Here is a 21,185-nt window from a genome sequence, read left to right as displayed (position 1 = left end):
ACACAATTATACCAATGAACCTCAAACATACTGAAAGTCAGAAAACAGATACGGCCGCAGCTTAATATAAAAGCAAGCTTTTGCTGGTTACTTTGTTACCAAAAATAATGATTCAGGCGGGAGACAAGTCACAAGTTAAATCTAAAATTAGATCCTTTAGATTTAGATCCTTCTTCAGCCTACAAAATTGAAAAAGTATCCAAGTCATAGTATGGCTTAGGGATCTGCAATTGTGACCTCAACCTCAACACCAGGTTCTATTGTTATTGAGGTGATCTGCTTCACAACTTCAGACGAGCTTACAAGATCAATGACTCTCTTATGGACGCGGAGCTCAAAACGATCCCAAGTGTTTGTCCCTGTAACAAATCAGAGAAGCATTAATAAATCTATCCACATGAAAGAGAAGAATTGGAAGGCTGACATAAGTGAGCAATTAGTGTTCCATTCAAACCATTCCTTGATAATAGAATGTTCCATGAAGCTTCTAATTAATTAAACTATCGCAAAGCATCCAAAACACATATCATTCTACTTGTTCATTTCCATATGCAAGCATAGAGACAGTTCTCAGATTTTGCCAATAACACCAATGTCCACCGGGAAGGACAGCTGAAACCCACATCCTTACCCCAGCATATGGAAGCACACAAAGTCGCAAACATTGAGGGAAGAAAAATCTTCCCAGGGGTGTGTGTTTCACAACCAAAAGTGATGATGTGACAGTAGCGTGATGGCAAAGAAGATTTATCAACAGATATATTAGAGGAAAAGCCATCTCATCCTCAGATCCCTCTCTTTATCTAGTCATTAGAAAATCAAATTGACCAAGCTGAGATCAAAGAGGCCGAGGCAAAGCAGCAATGGCATAAGGGTGATCACCTCCTCCCCACCCCAAAACAAATTGATTAAAAAAGGCACAAAAAATTACTTGAGATAAACAAGAAAGAGAAGTCCAAAATAAAAATCTTTTCCAAAAGGCTTGTTCTTTTGCTTTCCCATCAATTTCATACATAAGGTTTTCAAGAACTCACAAATCCTAGTAACTCAATTACTGATCAGGCAATTTCTCCAAACACTGAAAGCTGATCCAGTCATAGAATTATACAAGATTGTCTTTAAGTTAGTCCCCATGTGTTAGAAAAGATATGAACTTACAGTATGTCTATAAAAAAAATTTACAATAAGTGGTAGTGCGGTACCCATGAAGAGGAAAAAAATGATCTTAATGTGTTTGTCTTAAAAAAAAAAAATTAACAGTTGAATCTAAAAAATAAAAGTTATATACCAGAAAAATACAGCAGAAACTATAGTAAAAGACACTGAACAACTCAGCACTAGAAACACCACTTATGGCTAAACCAGATATTTGATTGGGTATCCTTGTAAATATCAAAGAGTAATACAGCACCATTCCAGGCTATGATAAATAGCTCATGCTTCTTGCGAATAAAAACTATTTAGTTACTAGATTTAAATTGTAAAACAGGTGTAAATTACAACAGAAATAAGTTTCAAGTTAGAAATAGCCATGATAGATATAACCAGAAAAAAGATAGCAGGGAAAACCAAGTTAAATACTAATGCCATGACCACAATTTTCAAGGATGAGAAACTTCCCAACTTCTGAAGCTGCAGTGATACCATGTGCTTGTTGTAATAGTTCTCTTATCAAACAAAATTCAAGAAACGGGGCTATGAACAGGAAAAGACAGATTTACACAATGCAAACTTCACAGGGAAGTATAAAGAACCAGCCGAGATCATTCTCGGGCTACATTACCAGTGGTTAAGATAACAACACATTTCATTACCAAGGTATATGGCAAGACAAAGAGTGCAACCTAGAAACATCAAGCCTATGTTTCCAGGCATTTCGATTTATATTTCCTCAGCAGTTCCAGGTCATCAAATTACTTTCAAAAAATATGCAAAATCTTATACCTATATGAGCAAGGGAGTGAGGTAACTATGCTTAACTTTCAACAGTTCCCAGGCAAGCCATTTGATAAAACAAATGCAGAGAGGCTCATGAGTTTACCTTCCCCACAAGGAGATTTTCTCGTGGTGATGTGCAAAACTTTTGTTGGCATCCGTACTGGACCTTTGACTTTCAGCCTTTTGTTCTTTGCACCATTCACAAGATCAGCACAGACTGTTAACAGACCAATGAGAACCATTTATGCCTTGTCCCAAATATTTGGATAGAAAGAACTGGAAATTATTAAGAGAGCATGGACTGTGGAAAACCTTTCTCAAGATTTTTTACGTTCTTGGATGAAAGAGTAATCCTAATCCGATGCAGCTGCTCCTGCGATTCTTCCAGACCAGGCTTCACAGGTTTCATCATCCCCATCGCCATCGTAGCAGAAGTGTAAAATACCCTGCCCCAACAAATGAAGAAACTGATAACTACCAGAGCTGACAGATTAGAGATACAAGGGACATCATGGAAAAAAAAAACATATACTTTCAACAGACTCGGCTAGTTTATCGATGCAAAAACCTTAACTATCCACAAATCTACAGATGGGAGCTAGAAAGTTTAAGATATTAAATCACAACATTGTTACTGCATAGATTACGCCAGACATAGACGGCATTGTTTCACTAGCAGGAGACACGCCAAACAACAACTGTAACACTAGTCCGGATCAGGTTTCAATGGCTCCATGAATTATCGTTTCAATGACAAAGCTGCTTACAACCTCCAATATGAATCCATCAAAAAGCTTCACTTCTAAATCGTCTACTAACTCCTATCACTTCGATTTCACTACCGTACAAGCTCCAAACTCCAACAACCACATTAATCGCAACTCATAATTGGATGAAGTTTACAACAATTGCAATCTCGACCTAGTATATCCAGCCAAAAGCATTTTCCTAACTCATACGCCACTTACAGTATAAAAAACAGAACAATGAAAACCCTAGAATGAAAATTAATCAAAAGAAACAAAACCTGAACAATGTATTCAAAGCATGCACTCCGATGGTTATCAACTAATGGCTAACAGGAAATTTTGGTCAGTAAAAGCAAGAAAAACAGTGTACAACAATGAAAGCGAGAGAGAACCTCCTCCTCTTCTTCGCGGTTGGAGATTTCAGAGAGCAGAAACCCTAGAAATAAAAACGGCGCGAGTACTGAAACTCAAAAGGATAGCAGTCTTAGCAGAAAACCCCTAAACAGATAGCTCAGCGGCTCAGCCAGCCTAACCGTTTCAATTTCATAACTGAACCGAAATGTCTTGGTTTTGGAAACTATTCAGTCGGTTCTGTTGAAGAACATTAAATTGAACGGAACCCTAATCGAATTAAGTGTAACTCATAAATTGAATTGAACCTGAACCAAAACAACAACAACTCATCTTTAAAAAAATAAAAAATAATAACTCAGTCTTTTCCCAACTAAATGGAGCTATATAGATTTGTGAGAAGGAAAAAAAAAACACCACATGAATATCCCTCCTAAAATCAATTAGCAATATGGATCTTTGCCCTCCAAATAATTCTGTTTTAGGCATGATTTGAGGAATTGGATCAAAATGGTTAGAATCGGCCTTGATCGATCCCAATTCTTAGAAGATACCATATCGTTGGATTGGTACGAACAAAGGGTAAAACAATAAAAATAGATTTTAAATTAAAACTAGTAGTATTTTCATCCAATCTAGGATGATATGGATCGATATCGTCCTTAATTGCTCACATTCTTGATATGATGTACTGGGTTTTCAAACCTTGGTTTGAGACCATACTAAAGTCAAGATCTGGCCTACTATTTGCGTCTAAAACTGAGGATGATTCCATTCACTCCTCTCGAAGTGTAAGGCTTTGAAGATCACCTATCTCTCCTTTGTTGATGACCTTATGATTTTTGGAAAAGCAAACCTTTAGTCAGTGACCAAAATCTCTGAAGCCCTTTGTTCATTCTCTGTAATAATATGGTCTTCATATTAATCCTCAATGTTCTCTCTTTCTTTGAGGGTGTTTTGGAGCCTTTGAAGGCTCAATTATGTAGCACATTAGGGTTCCCTAAAAGTCAGCTTCCTATTACATATATGGGTTTGCCTTTAATTTCTTCAAGGCTTTCTGCTCATCATTGCTTTCTTCTTTTTTACAGGCTCTGGAAGAGCAAGGTTATCTCTTTTGTGGGTTATTTGGAGCTTATTAAATTTGTCATGCAAAGCTCTTATATCTACTGGTTTGGGATTTTTGGGCTGCCTATTGCTGTCTCTTCTAATATTAAATCCCTTATGTCATATTTTCTTTGGAAGGATAAAGATAGCATTAACTTTTTTCATCCTCTGAGTTGGACCACAGTTTTCTTTCCAAAAAGGAGGGAGATTTGGGTCTTCGTGGAGTCAAAGATGCCAATATTGTTGGTATTGTTAAACTTATTTGGAAAATGGCTTCGAAAAAGAATTATTTGAGCAGATTGGATTTATTCAATATACCTTAAAAGTGAGTCTATTTGGATTATCACATACTCTGCAGATGTCTCCTAGGCGTAGAGAAAAATTATGAAATACCGCTACCTAGTCTATGATTATATCAAATCGTCCATTAATAAGGTTCTAGTACTTATCTTTGGCTTGATAATTGACACCTTGATGGGTTCTAATTGTTAAATACGGTGATAAAATTAGATATGATATGGGATCAGATAGGTTGGCTAAGATGTCTTTCATTCTTCAAGATGACGTCTGGGACCTTGGTCCTGATACTTTAAATGATTTGATTACCAAATATTCAGTTGAGACCTACAGGGGTAGTTGTGACATGATCATGTGGATGACTAATTCCTCTTATTGCTTTACCTCAACCTCTGCTTGGAATTTGGTTAGTTCTATTGACACAGTTGTCCCATGATACAGAATGATTTGGTTCTCATTTGCTATTCCAAGGTATTCATTCTCAATCTGGAGAGCTATGATCAATTGTCTTCCCACTCAAGACTTTCTTATGCATAAAAATGTTTCTATCCCTAATTTTTGCTTTATGATGAATTTCCATTGAAAGCCTTGAGCACTTGTTTTTCGATTGTCCTTTCTCTAAATTGGTTTGGATAATCATTATTAACAAAGCTTTGATCGAGTCCTATAATTATTCTTCCATTTGAAAGAAGATGGAAATGCATTTTAAATGTTTTTAATGGTAAAACTCTTTGTGATCATCCTAACAAGTTGGCATTCAGTGAAACATTATATTATATTTGGTGGTAAAGAAACAAAAAAAGATGGACTACTACCAATTCTCGTTCTATAGAGCAAATTAAGGATGCTATTACTTTTGAAATGAGGAATAAAATCATTCACAATTTCGTTGTTTGCATAGACACAAATAGAACTCGGTTTCTGGCATCTTCTTAGGACCTTCCTCTCTTCCCTTTTCCCCCTCAGATTTGTGTATCTTCCTTCCACTTCTTGTCCCCCCCCCCTTTTATTGTTTCCCTCCCTTCTTTGGCTTATTTCTCCCCCCTTTTCATTGTATCCCTCCCTTATTTTGCTTGTTTCTTCCCCACCCCCCCCCCTTTTTTTGGTTTGTCCCCTCTTTTAGGGGTTGAGGCCCTTCTCTTCATAGCTTTGCAAGGCTTTGTCCCTGGTCTAGCCAATTTGGCTTTGTCTGTTGTATATGTTTTTCCTTCATGCTTTAATATATTTTTCATTAAAAAAAAAAAAAAAAAAAAAAAAAGACATGCATAGTAATCATTTTAGGCCAGCTCCTAAACCTAAACCATAAACTATTAAAACACATGAGTTCTAATAATTCAGTTTTCACTTTGTCTTCGATTATTGATTCTCATCACTTCTTTTTGCAATGACACACTTATGATCATTTTCTCTTTCATACCTTGCTTCTTCAAAGTTTGAACAAGAATTCCTAAGTATCATACGAACCAAATAAGTGAACTGAATAAAACCAAATTATCGAATCACATGGACTAACATGATGTGTGTTTATACAAAAGGATATTTAATTGAATGAAACTATGAAATTCAACATGTGGTTAATATAGATTATGTCCTCTCTATCTAATGGTTGAACAAAGATGTCTCATTTATCCATATGGTAGAATGGATGCTTTTTGACACTTTGAAAAATAAAAGGAAGACCATGTGACAATAATAATTAAAATTATTATTACAAAAATAATCAATTATTTTTCATAATTATATATATATATATATATTTTTTTTTTTTTAAAAAGTCACCAAATCATGACCTCTAGCCCAATAAGTAAGTTAAAAAAAAAGAAGAAGAAGACAAGATCACAACATGATTCTTGTATCAGCGTGGAGCTTAATTTGAATGAGATTTTTTTTTATTTCACAAGGGAGTGGATCGATGATATTACACACCCTTACGTACGAGCATAAGGCCACACAACTAGGTAACTTTATTTTTTGACAAAAAAAGGTGATTGGGTTCCTTATCAAATTGCATAGTGTTTCCTAAATTAGCAGCTCCCTGTGTCTTTTTCTAGACTCCCACCATAAAAGGTATTATATAAAGCAAGTGACAGTGAGATAGAAATGTGAAGGCATTAGTGTTCACTGCGCACCCCCTGCAACATTTAAAAAAAAAAAAAAAAACGTATGAATGTCAAAATCTATGGGAATCGGTCAAATTCTACACTAACCCGATAAATACGATACAAATCGAACGAAATCAGAATTTACCGTTTTCATTCCGATTTTTGAATCCACCATGACTCATTACTCATGACTCATGAGTCGTGGAATCCGACATCAAATCCCGAGTTCCAGAATCCAATAACCCTTAAAATCAAGTTGGGCCATCCACTCAACTAACGAATAAATTCAATACCACATGGAGAGATGATGACTAACGTCCACTGGTCAAAGTTCTAAGCCAATTATGACGGTTCTTTCTCCATTAAAATCCAATCGCCTTTTTTTTTTTTTTTTGTAAATCTTAAAATCATAGCCTACCACCGTATCAATAGAGAACTGATATGGCAATTATAAGTCATGGGCATTTACCAAGGAAAATAAATACATATTTATTAAGAATAAAAAAATTTATGACATGAGTTCTCCGAACCAACAGCATAATTTAGGATTCAAATCCTCTCCAATCATGGAAGAAAAAGGTTTTTAGAATCATCAAGAAGGTATATGTCAATAACTCGAAGTCTATATTTTCTCAATGACCTCGTTGTCTTTTCACGAATGATATTATTTTATTACATCTCTTTAATGTACTTATATACAATTTTTTTTTTTAAGAACCCTCCCTTCTCTCCACAATGTCTTTGAGGGAATCCATTTCCCTATTTAAAATATTTATTTGAAAAGTCAAAATTTTATTAATCACATGGATAAAAAAGGCTTAGATCACATCTATGGTTTGAAGCAAGGGTGTGTACAGTTCGAACCAATTTTTCTGCCAAAGTTGAATTGCAACAAACCCTTTTTGGTGTTTTTTTATGGGTTCAAGCTAACCAGTAGAAGCTAAAATCGAATCGAACATACAAAAGGCCTAATTGAAATAAAAAATGAGACCAGCTCCATTAATAAAATGAAACCAAACCAATAGTAACTCGATAAAAAACAAAAAACCCAAAACAATTAGAAGTTGCTCACTAAATTCTTGATATATGCATGTAAACTTGAAATCGGATAGAACCAAATCCAATAATAGCTCAATTACAAACCAGTAATAAATCGGATCAAATTGGATTGAATTGAAAATGTCTTACTAGTAAAATGACCAAAACTGATCCATATAACAACAACAACAACAACATTCAAAACCTTATCCTAACTTAATGAGATAGGTTACATGGAGATTTCAAACAAGGAAGAGCACGAGAATCTATGCAAAAAGATTGACGGATTATACTTAATTATAATAAGTGCCGACTGTCAATCTGATGCACCACTATAAATAAGCCACAAGCTTATAACAACATATCAAAACCAATCCATCCCAACCAATAGGCAAAACTGACTTCTTGACACTAGGGGTTGTCAAAATCTAGTCCAAATCAGTGAAATCAAACTATATTGAAACTATTATGAGCTTATTGGATCATATTTCGAGCTAGGGTTTTTATATGACCGAACTGAACTTCAAATTTTGGACTGAAACCTATATAACTCCATAAAAAAAGCAATATCAACCTGAAATTCATTTTAAATCCAAATCAACAGTCAACTGAAAAAAGAAACAATTAGGAATCAAAACCAATGCATTATTGGTTCATGTTTTGATTTCACTCATTCTCATTGTGATATTAATAAAACCAAAACCAAAACCAAAACCAAAACCAAAACCAAACCCAAACCGAAACCGATCCAAACCGGCCGATTGACTATTGACACCCTTGGTTGGAAGTTGGAACTCGTGGCTCGTTGGCCGACAAGTTTCTATTATCCAACTTTCCAGCCTCCCAATCGATTCCATTGTTTACACGCCAAGAGAAAGAGAGAGCGAGATAAAGTCGTCGTATACGTATTAAAGACAAACACACATTATAAAATTAAAAAACGAAGAAGAGGCCAAGATAGGAGCGAAAACCAGAGCCCACCAGAGACATCTAGGGTTTCTTCTTTCTTACCTTCGGAGATCACCTATATCTCTGAACGTTTTCGTTCCCTTAAATAATCGAACCACTGAATATTAGGGTTTTTGTGGTAAGTCAATTTAAAAAAAAAAAAAAAAAAAAGGTCTTATTACATTCCTAGATTAGGGTTTTGAATGTGTTTGTAAACATCATCGTGACCGATCGTAAAATCTCTGGTTCTCGTATCCGATCGTAAAACCTCTGGTTCTCGTTATTCTAATTTATTGACAACTGAAGCGGGAAGAAGTGCAAGATTTTATCTGTTAATATGCGGGGATTGCAGAAATCAAAAAGGGTTTCTTGGGCTCCAGATGTAAACCTTTGTCAGGTAAAACGCGATATCTTAATGGAAGTGCGTTTTTCTTCAGCAATAAAAATCCTTAAATCTGCTTTCTTGTTTAATTAATTTACCCTTGATGTTTATTCGGTTTCAGTTTCCACTGGCATTGATGCATTAACAAGTGTGAAATACGAATCCATCGGACTCTTGCGCCGAAGAATCTGTTATTATAATCTATCGAACAATCCGATAGGGAATTCTCTGGTTTTCGGAGTAGATAATGTGATCATCAGACATGTTTTAGTTTAATTTCTCATTTTATGAATGGGTTTCCTTGACCAAAATAAAATTGATTCCGCCTTTACATTATTGACCAAATCTGCTTTATTAGGATTTTTCATGCATTTCTTACATCAATTCAGGCAATCTTAGAAGCGAATCCCTGATTCATTATTCCATCTGTCTGCAAGCGTCTGTTCTAAGTTGCTCTCTACCGAGTACCGTCTCCTTTTCGGTATCCTTCTCCTCAGACCTAGGATTTTCTCACCGATCAGTTGTGTTTGGATTTACAGATACCCCTATTTTTATTTTGGTAAAGACCGATACCCCTATTTTACACCAATAGGTTGCGTCTGATACTCAGAGAAGCTTTTCCTATGGTCAACAAGAAAGATATACGACTTGCCTCCTGTTTCCTGTCCATGATATACGATTTTCTTGCTCGACATATGTTCTATGCTCAATCATTTATTTTATAAGAACCTCTGGAAATTAAAAAGTAACATTATGGGAAGAAATTTGGGGTGATCTCTCACATACCTAATAACAATGGCAGGGGAAGTCTAAAGAGTGTCAAAAAGGATGCCATATTGAAACCAATACACTAAGTTTTGATAATATTGCCCAACTAAATGGGATTGCTTTAGACCAAGCCTATCCTGGAACTCATTATCTGTACTATAAAGAATGCTGGCAACCCCAAAAATACTGAACACTCCCTTACTTATTGGTGAACTTTGCTACCAGAGTGACTGAATGATTGGACCGCATGGTGGAGGTAGTTGGTATCCCATATACTTGAAGAGATTATCATCATAAAATTTCAATTACTAACCTGAAATCACAGGTATAAAGTTAGTGTAAAGACTGCACCTCGGATTGCTGTTGTACCTCACTGATGAACTTGATTTAAGGGGTTCTGTAAGGGAGGCTCTAAAGAATATGTTGGGAAGAGCATGCATTGGATTGAGAAAGGCCAAATATTTGCCTAGATCAATTTTAATTTGAGCAAAACAAAGATTAACTATATTAAAAAAAAAAAAAAAAAGAGAGGAAATAAAAAGAAAAGGAACAGAATAGAAGAAGAAAATGACCTAATGGATTGAGAACTGTTGTACAGCTTCTTCCTGATATGGCTGAGCGAGAAATCTTATAATAAATGTGTTAAATGAAGAAAAATGGAGATGACATGTGGAAGGTATGTAGTGTGATGCATTTCTATATTAGTTTAAATTTGTCCAGAAGAATTGTGATTTTTGGCAATGCCTCAACCCGGTGAAGCAGGAGAGTTGATCCCATGACCTCTTGGGACCCCTGCTATCTACTGGGAGAGGGATACTGCCAATTTTGCCAGCAGTTGTCTTCATGATTATATGAAGTAAAAGTGCCAGATTCAGCCTTTCTATATGGTGATTTGTTAGTCTTATGGAGCTCTTTTGTGCACTTTCATATGGGGTGTTGAAGTATCAAAAATTGACGTAGTGAAATGTTTTATCCATTTAAGTATATCAAGTACCAAATATTGACATCATTTATATTTGATATCCACGGGAATTACCTGGATGTTGTAAAAAAAGGACCGTTGCAACTAATTAGAGTTAGCAGAAATGGTTCATCAGACTGAAATGCTCACGTATAGAGGATGTGAGGAGTTGCAGTTGAACTTGGATAGAAGGAATATTTATTTCACTTCTTATAACTTCTACAGTGAGAAGTGGCTAAAGGAGGCCAAGAAGTCAGAAGCTTTGGGGTACAAATTGAGAGTCCTTTGGGTATGTCTTTGGATGATGTGGAGATTACAAAGTGACCATATAGAAGTACAACTTCTATATGTGGAGGGCTATTTTACGGTGGAAAAAGGTTTTCAAGTATTTCAAGTACGCTGGTCCTGCGCTGATCATGCGAGTTATAGCTTCACTGAGAATAAGTGTCTAACTTAGGGAGTATTACCAAGCGATAACCTAGATTTACCAATTTCATTATCTTTTGGTTCATTTACAAGGAGGAAGCTGAACACAATGAATGATTCCAATAACAACAGAGCATGCTGATGAAGCTGAAAGTGCGTTTGCTGCTTCTGTTGGATTGTTATGATTTAAATAAACAATTCACACCTGGGATTGAGTTTAGCTGACTGAGAGATTCTATGCACAGATAGGTTAGTTGACTCAGATGTTTTATGCAGATAGCTTAGTTGAATGAGATGTTTTATGCAGATAAATTAGCTGACCGAGATGTTGATGCAGATAACTGGGAGGACAGGAAAAGATAGAATCTGTGTGATTGCACACACAGGAGGAGGTGAATAGATGAAGAAAAGTTGACTAAGCTGGGTCCATCATGTGTGATGGAGGCCAATGACGATATTGTGTTTGTTGAAAGCGTTGGGTACGTGGGTAGGAGAAAATGTCTTGGACTGAAGTAGGTAGCAAATATATGATTGCTCATGATTTGATGGAAGGTATGGTTTCTGATAGCATGGGAGATGGCAATACAAGATCTGTGTAGCTCCCCGAGTGGTTGGGATGAGTTTTTGTTGAGTTTGTAGTTCATCTACATCAATGAAGATGCAAATATCATAATAGATTTATGAAAGTATTATGTAGATGGCTTTGTTCTTGAAATTCCAATAACAAGATTGATGATGAAGATGATATTTGCTTTTGTAGGTAAGTGATTATGAAATTCAGGTAGGTATAGGGAATCGATTATAATTCATATGTATCTTGGAGCGAGAGCAAGGGATTCTAGGATGTGGCTTGAAGTGCAATGGGATTGTGGGAGATCATTTTTTCTTTCCTAGAACAGGCGTGCTCATTTTTTTTTTTTATTGCTAAGGCCAGGTTGATTTCTTCACTTGGCAATGAAATGAATTTACTCTGTATAAAATTTAAGTGGAGGCATGTTAGAATGTTCAAGTTTCCACGGTTTCTGTGGCTACTATGTTATTCATTTGAAGTGTAGCTAATGTTTGGGTGGAAGTATGTTGCAATGGACCTTGAAGCGAAGCCTTCAATGTGAACTAGATGCTGATTGCAGGGGAAGGTAAAGAGACATGTTTCATCTTGACAAGGTGTGTGGACATGGTAGAGGAAAGCTCTGCCACAAGGGTTGAGTGTTGGAGTGGATGAAGAGAGGGAAACCAATAATCCTTTGAAGGGAAACTAATCCGAAACAAACTTCTTGAAGGCTTGGGCTGTTGGTACAATGAGGAACCAACCCCTATGCATTTAAAATCTAATTGCAATGTCAAAGTGGCCCTGCAAGTGTACTAGATAGAACATGATTTATATATTTGTTTCATCTCTTCTTTGCTTTTTATTTTCGTTGTGTATTTTGAAAGAAGCTACCCTTTTGCTTTACAGTGTTGAAGGAAAAATATAGCCTTTTTCTCAGGATGGGGGTAGGGTTGGCTCTCTTGCGTCATTTTTTCTTTTCTTTGAATCAGTACATTGGATTTTTTTGTAGGTTGTGGTAATTTTCAATGTGTCTTCAGCTGTCTGTTTCATTGACTAATTAGATTCATCTGTTGGTTTGCCAAAGGTGACAAGACAATCCACCCTGAATACAAGGGGGTCTTCTTGGTCTAAAACCCACAACTTAGATTTTTGTGTTCTTCCTTGTTTGCAAACACCAATTTAGGTACAAGTGTTTCTCATTTGTTTACAGCCCATGACTGGATAAGTATTGCAAGGATATATTATTTGACTATTTGTTGTCGGATCAATTATTAACAAGGTGTGTACATGTCAGCAAAGATCCCTCAGCTGGCAGGATTCCTAGCTGTCCCACTTTAGCTCTTGAACAGAACCACCGAAGGATCTGGTTTTTGGGTCAACTGGTCACAGGTTGTGTAGATATCGTCACCCACCCATCTGCCTTTTTGCATATTCCTCTTGCTAGTTATAACTAAATCGTTACAAGATTTGAATTCGAATGATAGTTTTTAATTTGTCTTGGAGTTGAGGTCCTTTTAACCCTCCAGTCCTAGTATATGGGAACTTCACTATTATAGACTCACTTTCTGTGCTAGCAGACAGGCTTCATTCAATAATCTAGATGAAAGAAAGTAGAAAAATAATCTAATGTATTCATTATTGATAGTGAGAAAAGTATGTTTCGGATTTGCAGCATGGCATTAAGAAGGAAAGTGTAATAATTTGTAAAAGCTACAATGTGGAGCTCTAAGATGGCTTGGACATAACTGGGTTGGGCATTTGCATATAATTCACTTACAGATTTTATTTACAAAATTTTCTAACCATACTTGTTTATGGCTTATGTTCAGTACATGTCCCAACAATAGCTGTGGATTCAATCCGTGAATTTTTTTTTTTTTTTGTGGGGTGGGGAGTGGGTGTGAATTTGGTGGATCCAGCATGTCTTGACCCACATGGGTTTGTAAAATGAAGGGTTCAGTTATCAGAGAATGTAGCAACTTATTGTAGAATATATTAGAAACATGCTATTCTGCTGTAGACTATCTTTTTGCTCCAACATTGTAAGTGATTTAATTGCAGATATGACAATGGCTACATTTTTTTTTTTCCTTTGAGACTTCTCTGTTTTTGCATACATTCTCTAGTTCCTCCCTTGTTCCCTTGGTATCCTTCCCAACACAGAAATTTGAGTTTGGTGTTTGATCTCCCTCCACCACCACAAAGTTGTCTCTTAAGTTTGTTGGTTATGAAAGAAGAAGACTCGTGCACATTCTGATATTTATTTTCTATCTGTAACATCTAGCTCCAGGGCAGTAAGGTTGGTTCTTTGCATCAAAGACTTGTGACTCTTCATATTGGAATTTGTCTGAACAAAATTAGGCATTATATATATATATATATATATTAACATAGATTCTATATGGTTCACCCACTTTATTCATCTAGTGGCAGTATCAGGTTGAGGATGACTAGAAATATCTCCCCCTCAAACATGCACAAAAACAAGTGTGCATGCTGTTTCCACAATCTGTTTGTGTATGTGTGTATGCTCACTGGGTATAACCAAGATGTCATCAGAGTGACTGAGTCGAGTAATTGAATGATATTAGGACATAATCTTATAAACTGCATAAAATACTAAAACCTTATATGGGTGAACAAATAAGGATGAAACTTTCATTATTTTAAATTGATACAACAGGATGTATTATATCAAGGGTTGTGATGAGATTTCTTGTTTTTATTGTGAAATTCTGAGCCATAATAAATTTTTACATATTGTGACATAGCAGGCTGATGTGATGAGCTAATTGCCATACCAGTTCAGAACCATGTTTTATGGGGTCAACAAACCAAGTTAAACTAGACTGCAAAAATGAACTTTCTACAGAAGGAAGGACTAATCTTGATAAATGTGTTTGATTCCATGTAACCTGAAAACCCTGAACTCAACAATAATTATCAAAGATACCAAAATGATAAATTAACACTATGTCCCCCTAATGGGATCCTGGTTCAGTTCTTGCAACAAAACCTGAATCCTCAATAGACAGGATCAAAGGGAGGTGATAAAGTGACCAGAATTGAGCAATTTTAATAACAAAGGAAGAAAGTAAGAAAGAAAATATGACTCAAAGGGTCTCACCCCAAGCCTAAGCTATTATCTCACTAACCACTCCAGCCTCTCAACAGGAGCAACTTCTCACTGCAGCTCTGTCTCTCACAGAAGAATGGGACTCTTTTCAAATGCTTACAGACAGCTCTTTCTATAGAGAGGCTAGGAGTTCTAGACTCTCATTGGAACCTTCTCCTAGACTTAATGTCCTGTAAATTTCCAAGGACTGACACTGGGACTCTTTTCAAAATATTCAATGACTTTACATTTTTAAGATCTTTCTCAACTAATAACTAACAATGGAATTAACCAACTACATTTTAAAGATATTTAATGATTTTACATTTTTATGATCTTTCACAACAATGAAACTAACCTATTGGTACCATTGACTAGTTAAATTCATATGGGCCACATATCCTTCAGATATGGGCTTTCAAAATAGGTCATCCGCAATGACCTCATTCTGGTTGTTAGGAGGTTCTTCTTCAATACTTCCCAGATCAGTGGGATCTATCACACCTTCCTCTGTCTCATCCCTAAGAAAGAAGGTGCTGAAACTATGAATGATTTCAGACCAATCTCCCTTTGTAATCTTTTCTACAAGTTTATTGTCAAAATCCTGGCCACTAGGATTGGTAAAGTCATTGACTCTCTTGTGAGTCCCAACCAATCTACTTTCATTGCTAGGAGAAGCATTGCTGATAATATCATCCTCTGCTACAAGATTGTTAGGGGGTTTAATAGGAAAAATCACTCCCCTTATGCTCTCCTCAAAATTGACATACATAAGGCTTTTGATTCCATCAGTTGGGATTTTATCTCTAAAGTCCTTCTTTGAATGCCTTTCCCTCCTTCTTTTGTCCACTGGATCCATTGTTGTATCTCCTCCCCCCAATTCTCTATTCGTATCAATGGTAGTCCTGTGGGTTGCTTTCCCTCTGGTCGTGGTATTCGCCAGGGCTGTCCCCTTTCCCCCTTTCTCTTCTCTCTTTCTCTTGAAGTCCTCTCTTGCTCCATCCAATCGGCCACTGATCTCCACCTCATCTCCCCCATCCCCAAATGTAAACCCTTCTGTCTCTCCCATTTGGCCTTTGCTGATGACATCATGATCTTCTCTAAGTCTGACCCTCTCTCTATTTCTACCATTATGTCCTCCCTCCACTCCTTTGAGTCTCTCTGGCCTTCGCGTTAATCTTCTCAAGTCTAGCCTTTTCCTCTTTGGTGTCTCTCCTGAGGCTCAAGCCCACCTCCTTGGTATTACTGGCTTCTCCTTGGGCTCCTTGCTAGTCAAATACTTAGGCCTTCCTCTCATCTCTGCTAGGCTCTCTGCTCATCATTGCTCCCCCATGCTTGATCTCCTTAGGAAGAGACTCCAACTCTGGAAAGGCAAGCTTCTCTCCTATGCTGGCCGGCTTATTCTGATCAGATCTGTTCTCCAATCTCTTTCCCTCTATTGGATTGGGATCTTTGTCCTCCCTTCTTTAACCATTAAGTCCATCGAGTGCCTATTGTGTTCCTTCATTTGGAAGGGTTCTGATACCTCTAGGTTCCTTAACCCTATGTCTTGAGACAAGATATGCCTGCCCAAGTCTGAAGGTGGCCTTGGTATCAGAAGAATTAAAGAAGTCAATTCTGTGGGCATCTTGAAACTCATCTAGAAGCTTGCCTCCAAGCAACGCAGTATTTGGGTTGACTGGGTCTATGCATCTACTCTTTCCCACATCTCCCTTTGGACTTGCCCTGTTCCCTCGGATGCTTCTTGGATTTGGCGTAAAATCCTCAGCCTCAAGACTCTTGCCCTTACTGCCATTACCTTCGTTATCGGTAATGGGCAGTCGACCTCCCTTTGGTTGGACCGTTGGCACCCCTCTGGTATCCTCTTCTCTCTTGTTTCTCCGAGAATCATTTATTCCTCCGGCCTTCCCAAATCCTCCCTTGTCTCTGCCATTCTTTCCCCTTTGGGATGGATCCCTCCTTTGTCTCCCCCCCCCTCTTGCGGACCTCTGGGCCTCTCTTCCTCCCATCCCCCCTGGCCACCGTGGTAGGGATGATAAGTGCATCTGGCTCCCCTCTTCCAATGGGTTGTTTTCTTCTACCTCTGCTTGGTCCTTTGTCAGATCCTCTAGCCCTGTCGTTCCTTGGCTTAACCTCGTCTGGTTCAAGGGTCACATCCCCCGCCACAACTTCACCACTTGGTGGTGCCTCTCCAACTGTCTCCCTACTCAATCTTTGATTCTTTTCGCCACATCCTTGTCAATCCTTCTTGCTGCCTCTGCCCCCTTGGCCATGAGGATATTCCCTCTTGCCCTTTCTCCTCTTTGGTCTGGAAAACTGTTCTTGTCCGCTGCTGGCCTTCTTCCAGGCCGATTCTCCCCGTTAATAGGGAATAGATTTGGGTTAACATGACTTTTGCGGGCTCTTCCATTTGTGATATCATTGGAAAACTAGCTTTCTCTGCTACTATTAACCACCTTTGGATGGAGTGCAACGCTCGAAGATGGTCTTCCAAATCCCGATCCCTGGATAAGATTTGGGCTGCCATCTTCTTTGATGTTAACTCCAAAATCCAATCCCTTCACTCCCTCCACTCCCGCCCGATCCCTACCTCCAGTAGAAACTCCCATATCCTCTCCTTCTGGCACCTTATGCCTAGTCCCTTTCTTGTCCCCAAATATCTGCCCTCCCCCCCTGGCTCCTGGTTGTAGTTGCCAATTTGGTTTTTTGTAGTTGCTTTTGCTGGTTTGTTGTAGCTTTTTTGCTTTGTTCCCCTTGGGGTTGGCTTTTCCTTGTTGGCTTAAGCCTCCCCTCCCCCCTCTCTTCCCCTTGTATTTTCCTTTTCTCCTTGGGTATAAATTTATTCATTCATCAAAAAAAAAAAAAAAAAGAAAAACATTAAAACTTTCTGCCCCTAGACCAATGTAATCTATTAGGCTATTTATTTAACCCATTAGACTTGCATTTGTGCTTCTTGTGAATACTTTTGCTGGAACCTCCCTTGATCTACACCCATCCTATCCTGAGAAAAATAAAATTCTAATAGAAAAGGATACAAATCAAGAGCTGAGGAAGATGGCTATTCATGAGTGAAAGTTGTATATGTTGGAAATTCACTGTCCTTGCATAAGAATAGGGATTTTTGATGCAAACACATACCCAAACTCTACTTTTGATGTTGGTTGCTCAATGGTACCACCACTCTCCCATATCTTTGTTATCATTCTTGTTTTTTATTAACCCTTTTCACCTTGATGTTCATGCCTAAAGAATATATGGCCTTGCCCTGGAATCTTTTGTAGCATGAAAGTGGATCAAACTTGATTAGTCAAGTGAGAAACCCTTTATCTGTATGTTTCTCTATTTTTATTGTTTTTACCCAGTTGATGTCTCAACCTTACATCGAGCTGTTTACCTGTGGGAGAGTTCAGAGTTTCAATTAAATTCTGGCAATCAGAAATAACCATAATATGTTGGAGGCTGAATCATCTCCATGAGAGTTTAGATTTTATTCTGGCAATCTGAAATAACGAAACTATTTTGAAGGGCTAGACTGATTGTATCTGCTTCCACTGCTTATGCGGTGCCTAGATTTGAATGAAAAATGCTTTGCTGATAAAATTTTGATCACTCATTCCAGCTCTTTTCTTCTTCTTTTTTTTCTGTAGCTTCCTTGAGTTATATACATACGTAATGCAAGGAAGGAATTTCTGGAATCTTGTCTATTTTTTCTGTTCTGATGTTAAAGTTACGTTTCTTTGTAAACCTCCATAAGAACCAGTCCTTATCAGTAGCAGAGATGGGGATCTGTTTTATAGCTTTCATTTCTTCCCCGAAAAATAGCTATTCTAGAATTTAATCATATTCTTTCACACGAGTATGAGTACAGTTCACAGGAGGGGGAGGGGTTAGAAAGGTAATCATTTAAGAGGGGTCTCCAACTTAGCATAAAGGCAACATTTTCCCTTGTGTTATCTTTCAACATGGATTTTAGGGAATCTGCCTGAATTTTTGTGACCTGTTAGATTATGGCTTCTTTGGTGTTTTAGGAATTATGCTCTTCGAATTATGAGGGAGATTTTTTGTTTCCTTTGCCTGGAAAATAATATCAACTGATACTTGCTTAAAAATCTTTCGATCCTTGCGTGTAGGCCTTTGCCTTTCTTGTCGTTGCTTTATGCTACATTTGAACCTTTTCTATGTTTACATAATGTGTGTGAATGATCTTACGAATGGTGGTGCCCGTATGCAATTACTTGTATTTTCCATAGTTCTCTACTTAGTTTTTCAAGGATCCACAAATTTATGAATACTACAAATTTATAAAAAAAAATAGGTGCTGAATGATCACAATAAACCTTTGTTGAGCAGGTAAGGCTGTTCCTTTCAGAGGATTCACCCTCACAAGTTGGTCTTGGAGCTCAAGATCACCTCCAAGCAAAGACATCATGGCTATTACATTCAACTGGAATGGGCTCTGATGACCATCTTCCACCTGGGTTTGAGGGAGCTCACCCTGCTAACCAGTTGAAGAAGGAATTGTCCCAGATCCCTCTGATCAAATGGAAATGTCCTCCCAAGGTAAGCTCGTATTATTGGTCTGGGTGCTTGATCAATTGAACCCTGGTCTACATGTTATACTTAGTATCAAGTTTAGGCTCTCTGATGAAAGTCCAACATGAAGGCGGAATGCAGTCTCATTTCGTTTCTTGGGTTTGTAGTTTGTTTTGACTCCCAGCTGGCAAGTGGTGGCTGGGGAAGAGAGCAAAGAGGTGGAGATTCAAAACCAGAGAGAGATGAGAGTACTGGAAGCAGTTTATCCTCGTCCTTCTGCCATTCCTTCTAGGTGACATGCCTCTCCGACCTTGTTATTAAATAAACCCAAGTGGTTTCATGTGCTTCTTACACCTACTTTCTTTGTCCTCTGTAGCCCTTCTGTTTCGCTTGAGGTAGAAGACTATCGTCATGATGATTCTCATGCTCTGATCATTCCCGTTACTCCCATTGAAGATGATGACGCCACAGATCCATCATGCAATTTGGTAGCGCCAAGTAATCCCATGGGCTCACTGCCTCTTGTAGTGCCCCAGGGCTTGTTGCCTTCTGGGACACCACCTCAATCACAGTACGACCTTCATTCTGCTCCAAAGGCACCAACAAGTAAAAAACTTGCATTTGGTGCTGTCCCTGGAGTAGAACCCGATGTTGTTGCTGCTGCATCTGCTGCCTTCACAGCAATAATGCGAAGCAATGAGCCGGGAAGCTTGATTGACCGTGACCTGCTCATTAAGATCCTCGGCAACCCAAAGCTGATTGAGAAATTGGTTGCAGATCATGGAAATACCACCAATTCACAAACTACACCCAAGCCAAAGTCACCACCGATGACCCCATTGGTCCCTCAGTCCATCCTTCCTCCCGCTCATATCAATAGGACAGAATCAGATGCACCATTTTCAGCAGCCCCTACTACTGGTCCCTTCTTCCCTGCAACAAATGCTGTGGTGCCCTCTTTGAATCCACGGCCTCCTCCACCTGAAATAGGTCCGACTGTGAAAGTGCCTCCTGTTAAGGATATCAACTATTATAAAAGTTTGATTCAGCAACATGGAGGAGAGAGACAAGAAACCCAGGATCGCATCTTCACACAATTTAGTAATCGTCCCAACCAGCAGATGATAGAAACCAACACTGAACCTGTACAAAGCTCAAAACCCAGAGATTCAAAACCAAAAATCATGAAGCCTTGCATATACTTCAATAGTTCAAGGGGATGCCGAAATGGAGCCAACTGTGCATACCAACATGATGGATCATGTCAGCGTAGGTCAGGCAGCATGCAGGAAGCTCAGAGTGCAAAGAGAATGAGACTAGACAGGGAAATAACGGGAAGGACGTGAGAAGATGTTTAGGGTTACCGCATGTAACCTTCCGGTTTCTATACTTAAGAATTCATTTTTCAGTAAATAGAATTTCCGTTGCTCTCACTCTCATTCATTTCCTTGGTCATTCCTATAGAGAAATTACCCCAATTTCTTATCGAAGAGAGGCCATCCTGGAGTGTCATGATTTAAAACGCAATGATCCGTTCTGTTTTACATGTTTGTATTGATACATGGAATTCTTCCATTTATGCTTTCTCTTGAAATTTACATTTCAATCTCATCATGAGAGTCCAAAATTTGCCAAGAATCTGTCTAGTTTTCTTCTTCAGAAACAATTTTACATAATTGGAATTTCATAACTATCGTCTCTATATCAATCTTGATTCATTGTAGGATTCATGGAGGCTTCAACTCAGGCAATGAGATCAGGTTTTGAACTTTCACCATGAACAATTGGTGAAAGTCAATTTGAATTGGCTGTTTAAATCTATTTGATTCCAAGTTTTAAGACCATGAACCTGAAATATTAGATTTTGCCCATCATTAATGGAATTTAAGCACTCAACTAAAACTAAATCTGATAGTAACCTAT

At 37.9% G+C, this 21,185-nt stretch overlaps 2 protein-coding genes across 3 annotated transcripts; one reads left to right on the top strand and one right to left on the bottom strand.

Moving 5' to 3' along the window:
- Positions 1-61: 61 nt before the first annotated feature.
- LOC122073159 (40S ribosomal protein S20-2-like) lies at positions 62-3,235 on the bottom strand. Of its 2 annotated transcripts, none has more exons than XM_042637694.1 (4): positions 3,080-3,235; positions 2,251-2,384; positions 2,042-2,155; positions 62-359 (listed from the first exon to the last, which is right to left on the bottom strand). In XM_042637694.1, exons 2-4 carry the CDS (start codon positions 2,360-2,362, stop codon positions 217-219), a joined length of 369 nt encoding a protein of 122 aa, XP_042493628.1. In that variant the 5' UTR covers positions 2,363-2,384; positions 3,080-3,235; the 3' UTR covers positions 62-216. The 2 variants fall into 2 exon arrangements, with proteins under 2 accessions (XP_042493628.1, XP_042493629.1); XM_042637695.1 differs by having other exon boundaries at positions 2,966-3,171.
- Positions 3,236-8,506: 5,271 nt separating this feature from the next.
- On the top strand, positions 8,507-20,970 carry LOC122073041 (zinc finger CCCH domain-containing protein 6-like). The gene is made up of 4 exons (XM_042637535.1): positions 8,507-8,924; positions 19,080-19,289; positions 19,430-19,554; positions 19,639-20,970. Exons 1-4 carry the CDS (start codon positions 8,865-8,867, stop codon positions 20,606-20,608), a joined length of 1,365 nt encoding a protein of 454 aa, XP_042493469.1. The 5' UTR covers positions 8,507-8,864; the 3' UTR covers positions 20,609-20,970.
- Positions 20,971-21,185: the final 215 nt, after the last annotated feature.

The sequence above is a fragment of the Macadamia integrifolia genome, chromosome 3 (assembly GCF_013358625.1).
Source record: "Macadamia integrifolia cultivar HAES 741 chromosome 3, SCU_Mint_v3, whole genome shotgun sequence".
Classification (NCBI taxonomy): Eukaryota; Viridiplantae; Streptophyta; class Magnoliopsida; order Proteales; family Proteaceae; genus Macadamia; species Macadamia integrifolia.
This window is presented reverse-complemented; position numbering and strand designations above follow the sequence as displayed.

Excerpts from the sequence above, each read along its gene's own strand:
- LOC122073041 (XM_042637535.1), top strand. The coding sequence starts at position 8,865 with ATGCGGGGATTGCAGAAATCAAAAAGGGTTTCTTGGGCTCCAGATGTA. Across the intron at positions 19,290-19,429 it reads AATGGAAATGTCCTCCCAAG|TTTGTTTTGACTCCCAGCTG; the intron begins GTAAGCTCGTAT and ends TTGGGTTTGTAG. Across the intron at positions 19,555-19,638 it reads CCTTCTGCCATTCCTTCTAG|CCCTTCTGTTTCGCTTGAGG; the intron begins GTGACATGCCTC and ends TGTCCTCTGTAG.
- LOC122073159 (XM_042637694.1), bottom strand. The coding sequence starts at position 2,362 with ATGGCGATGGGGATGATGAAACCTGTGAAGCCTGGTCTGGAAGAATCG. Across the intron at positions 2,156-2,250 it reads CGTAAAAAATCTTGAGAAAG|TCTGTGCTGATCTTGTGAAT; the intron begins GTTTTCCACAGT and ends GTCTGTTAACAG. Across the intron at positions 360-2,041 it reads AAAATCTCCTTGTGGGGAAG|GGACAAACACTTGGGATCGT; the intron begins GTAAACTCATGA and ends GATTTGTTACAG.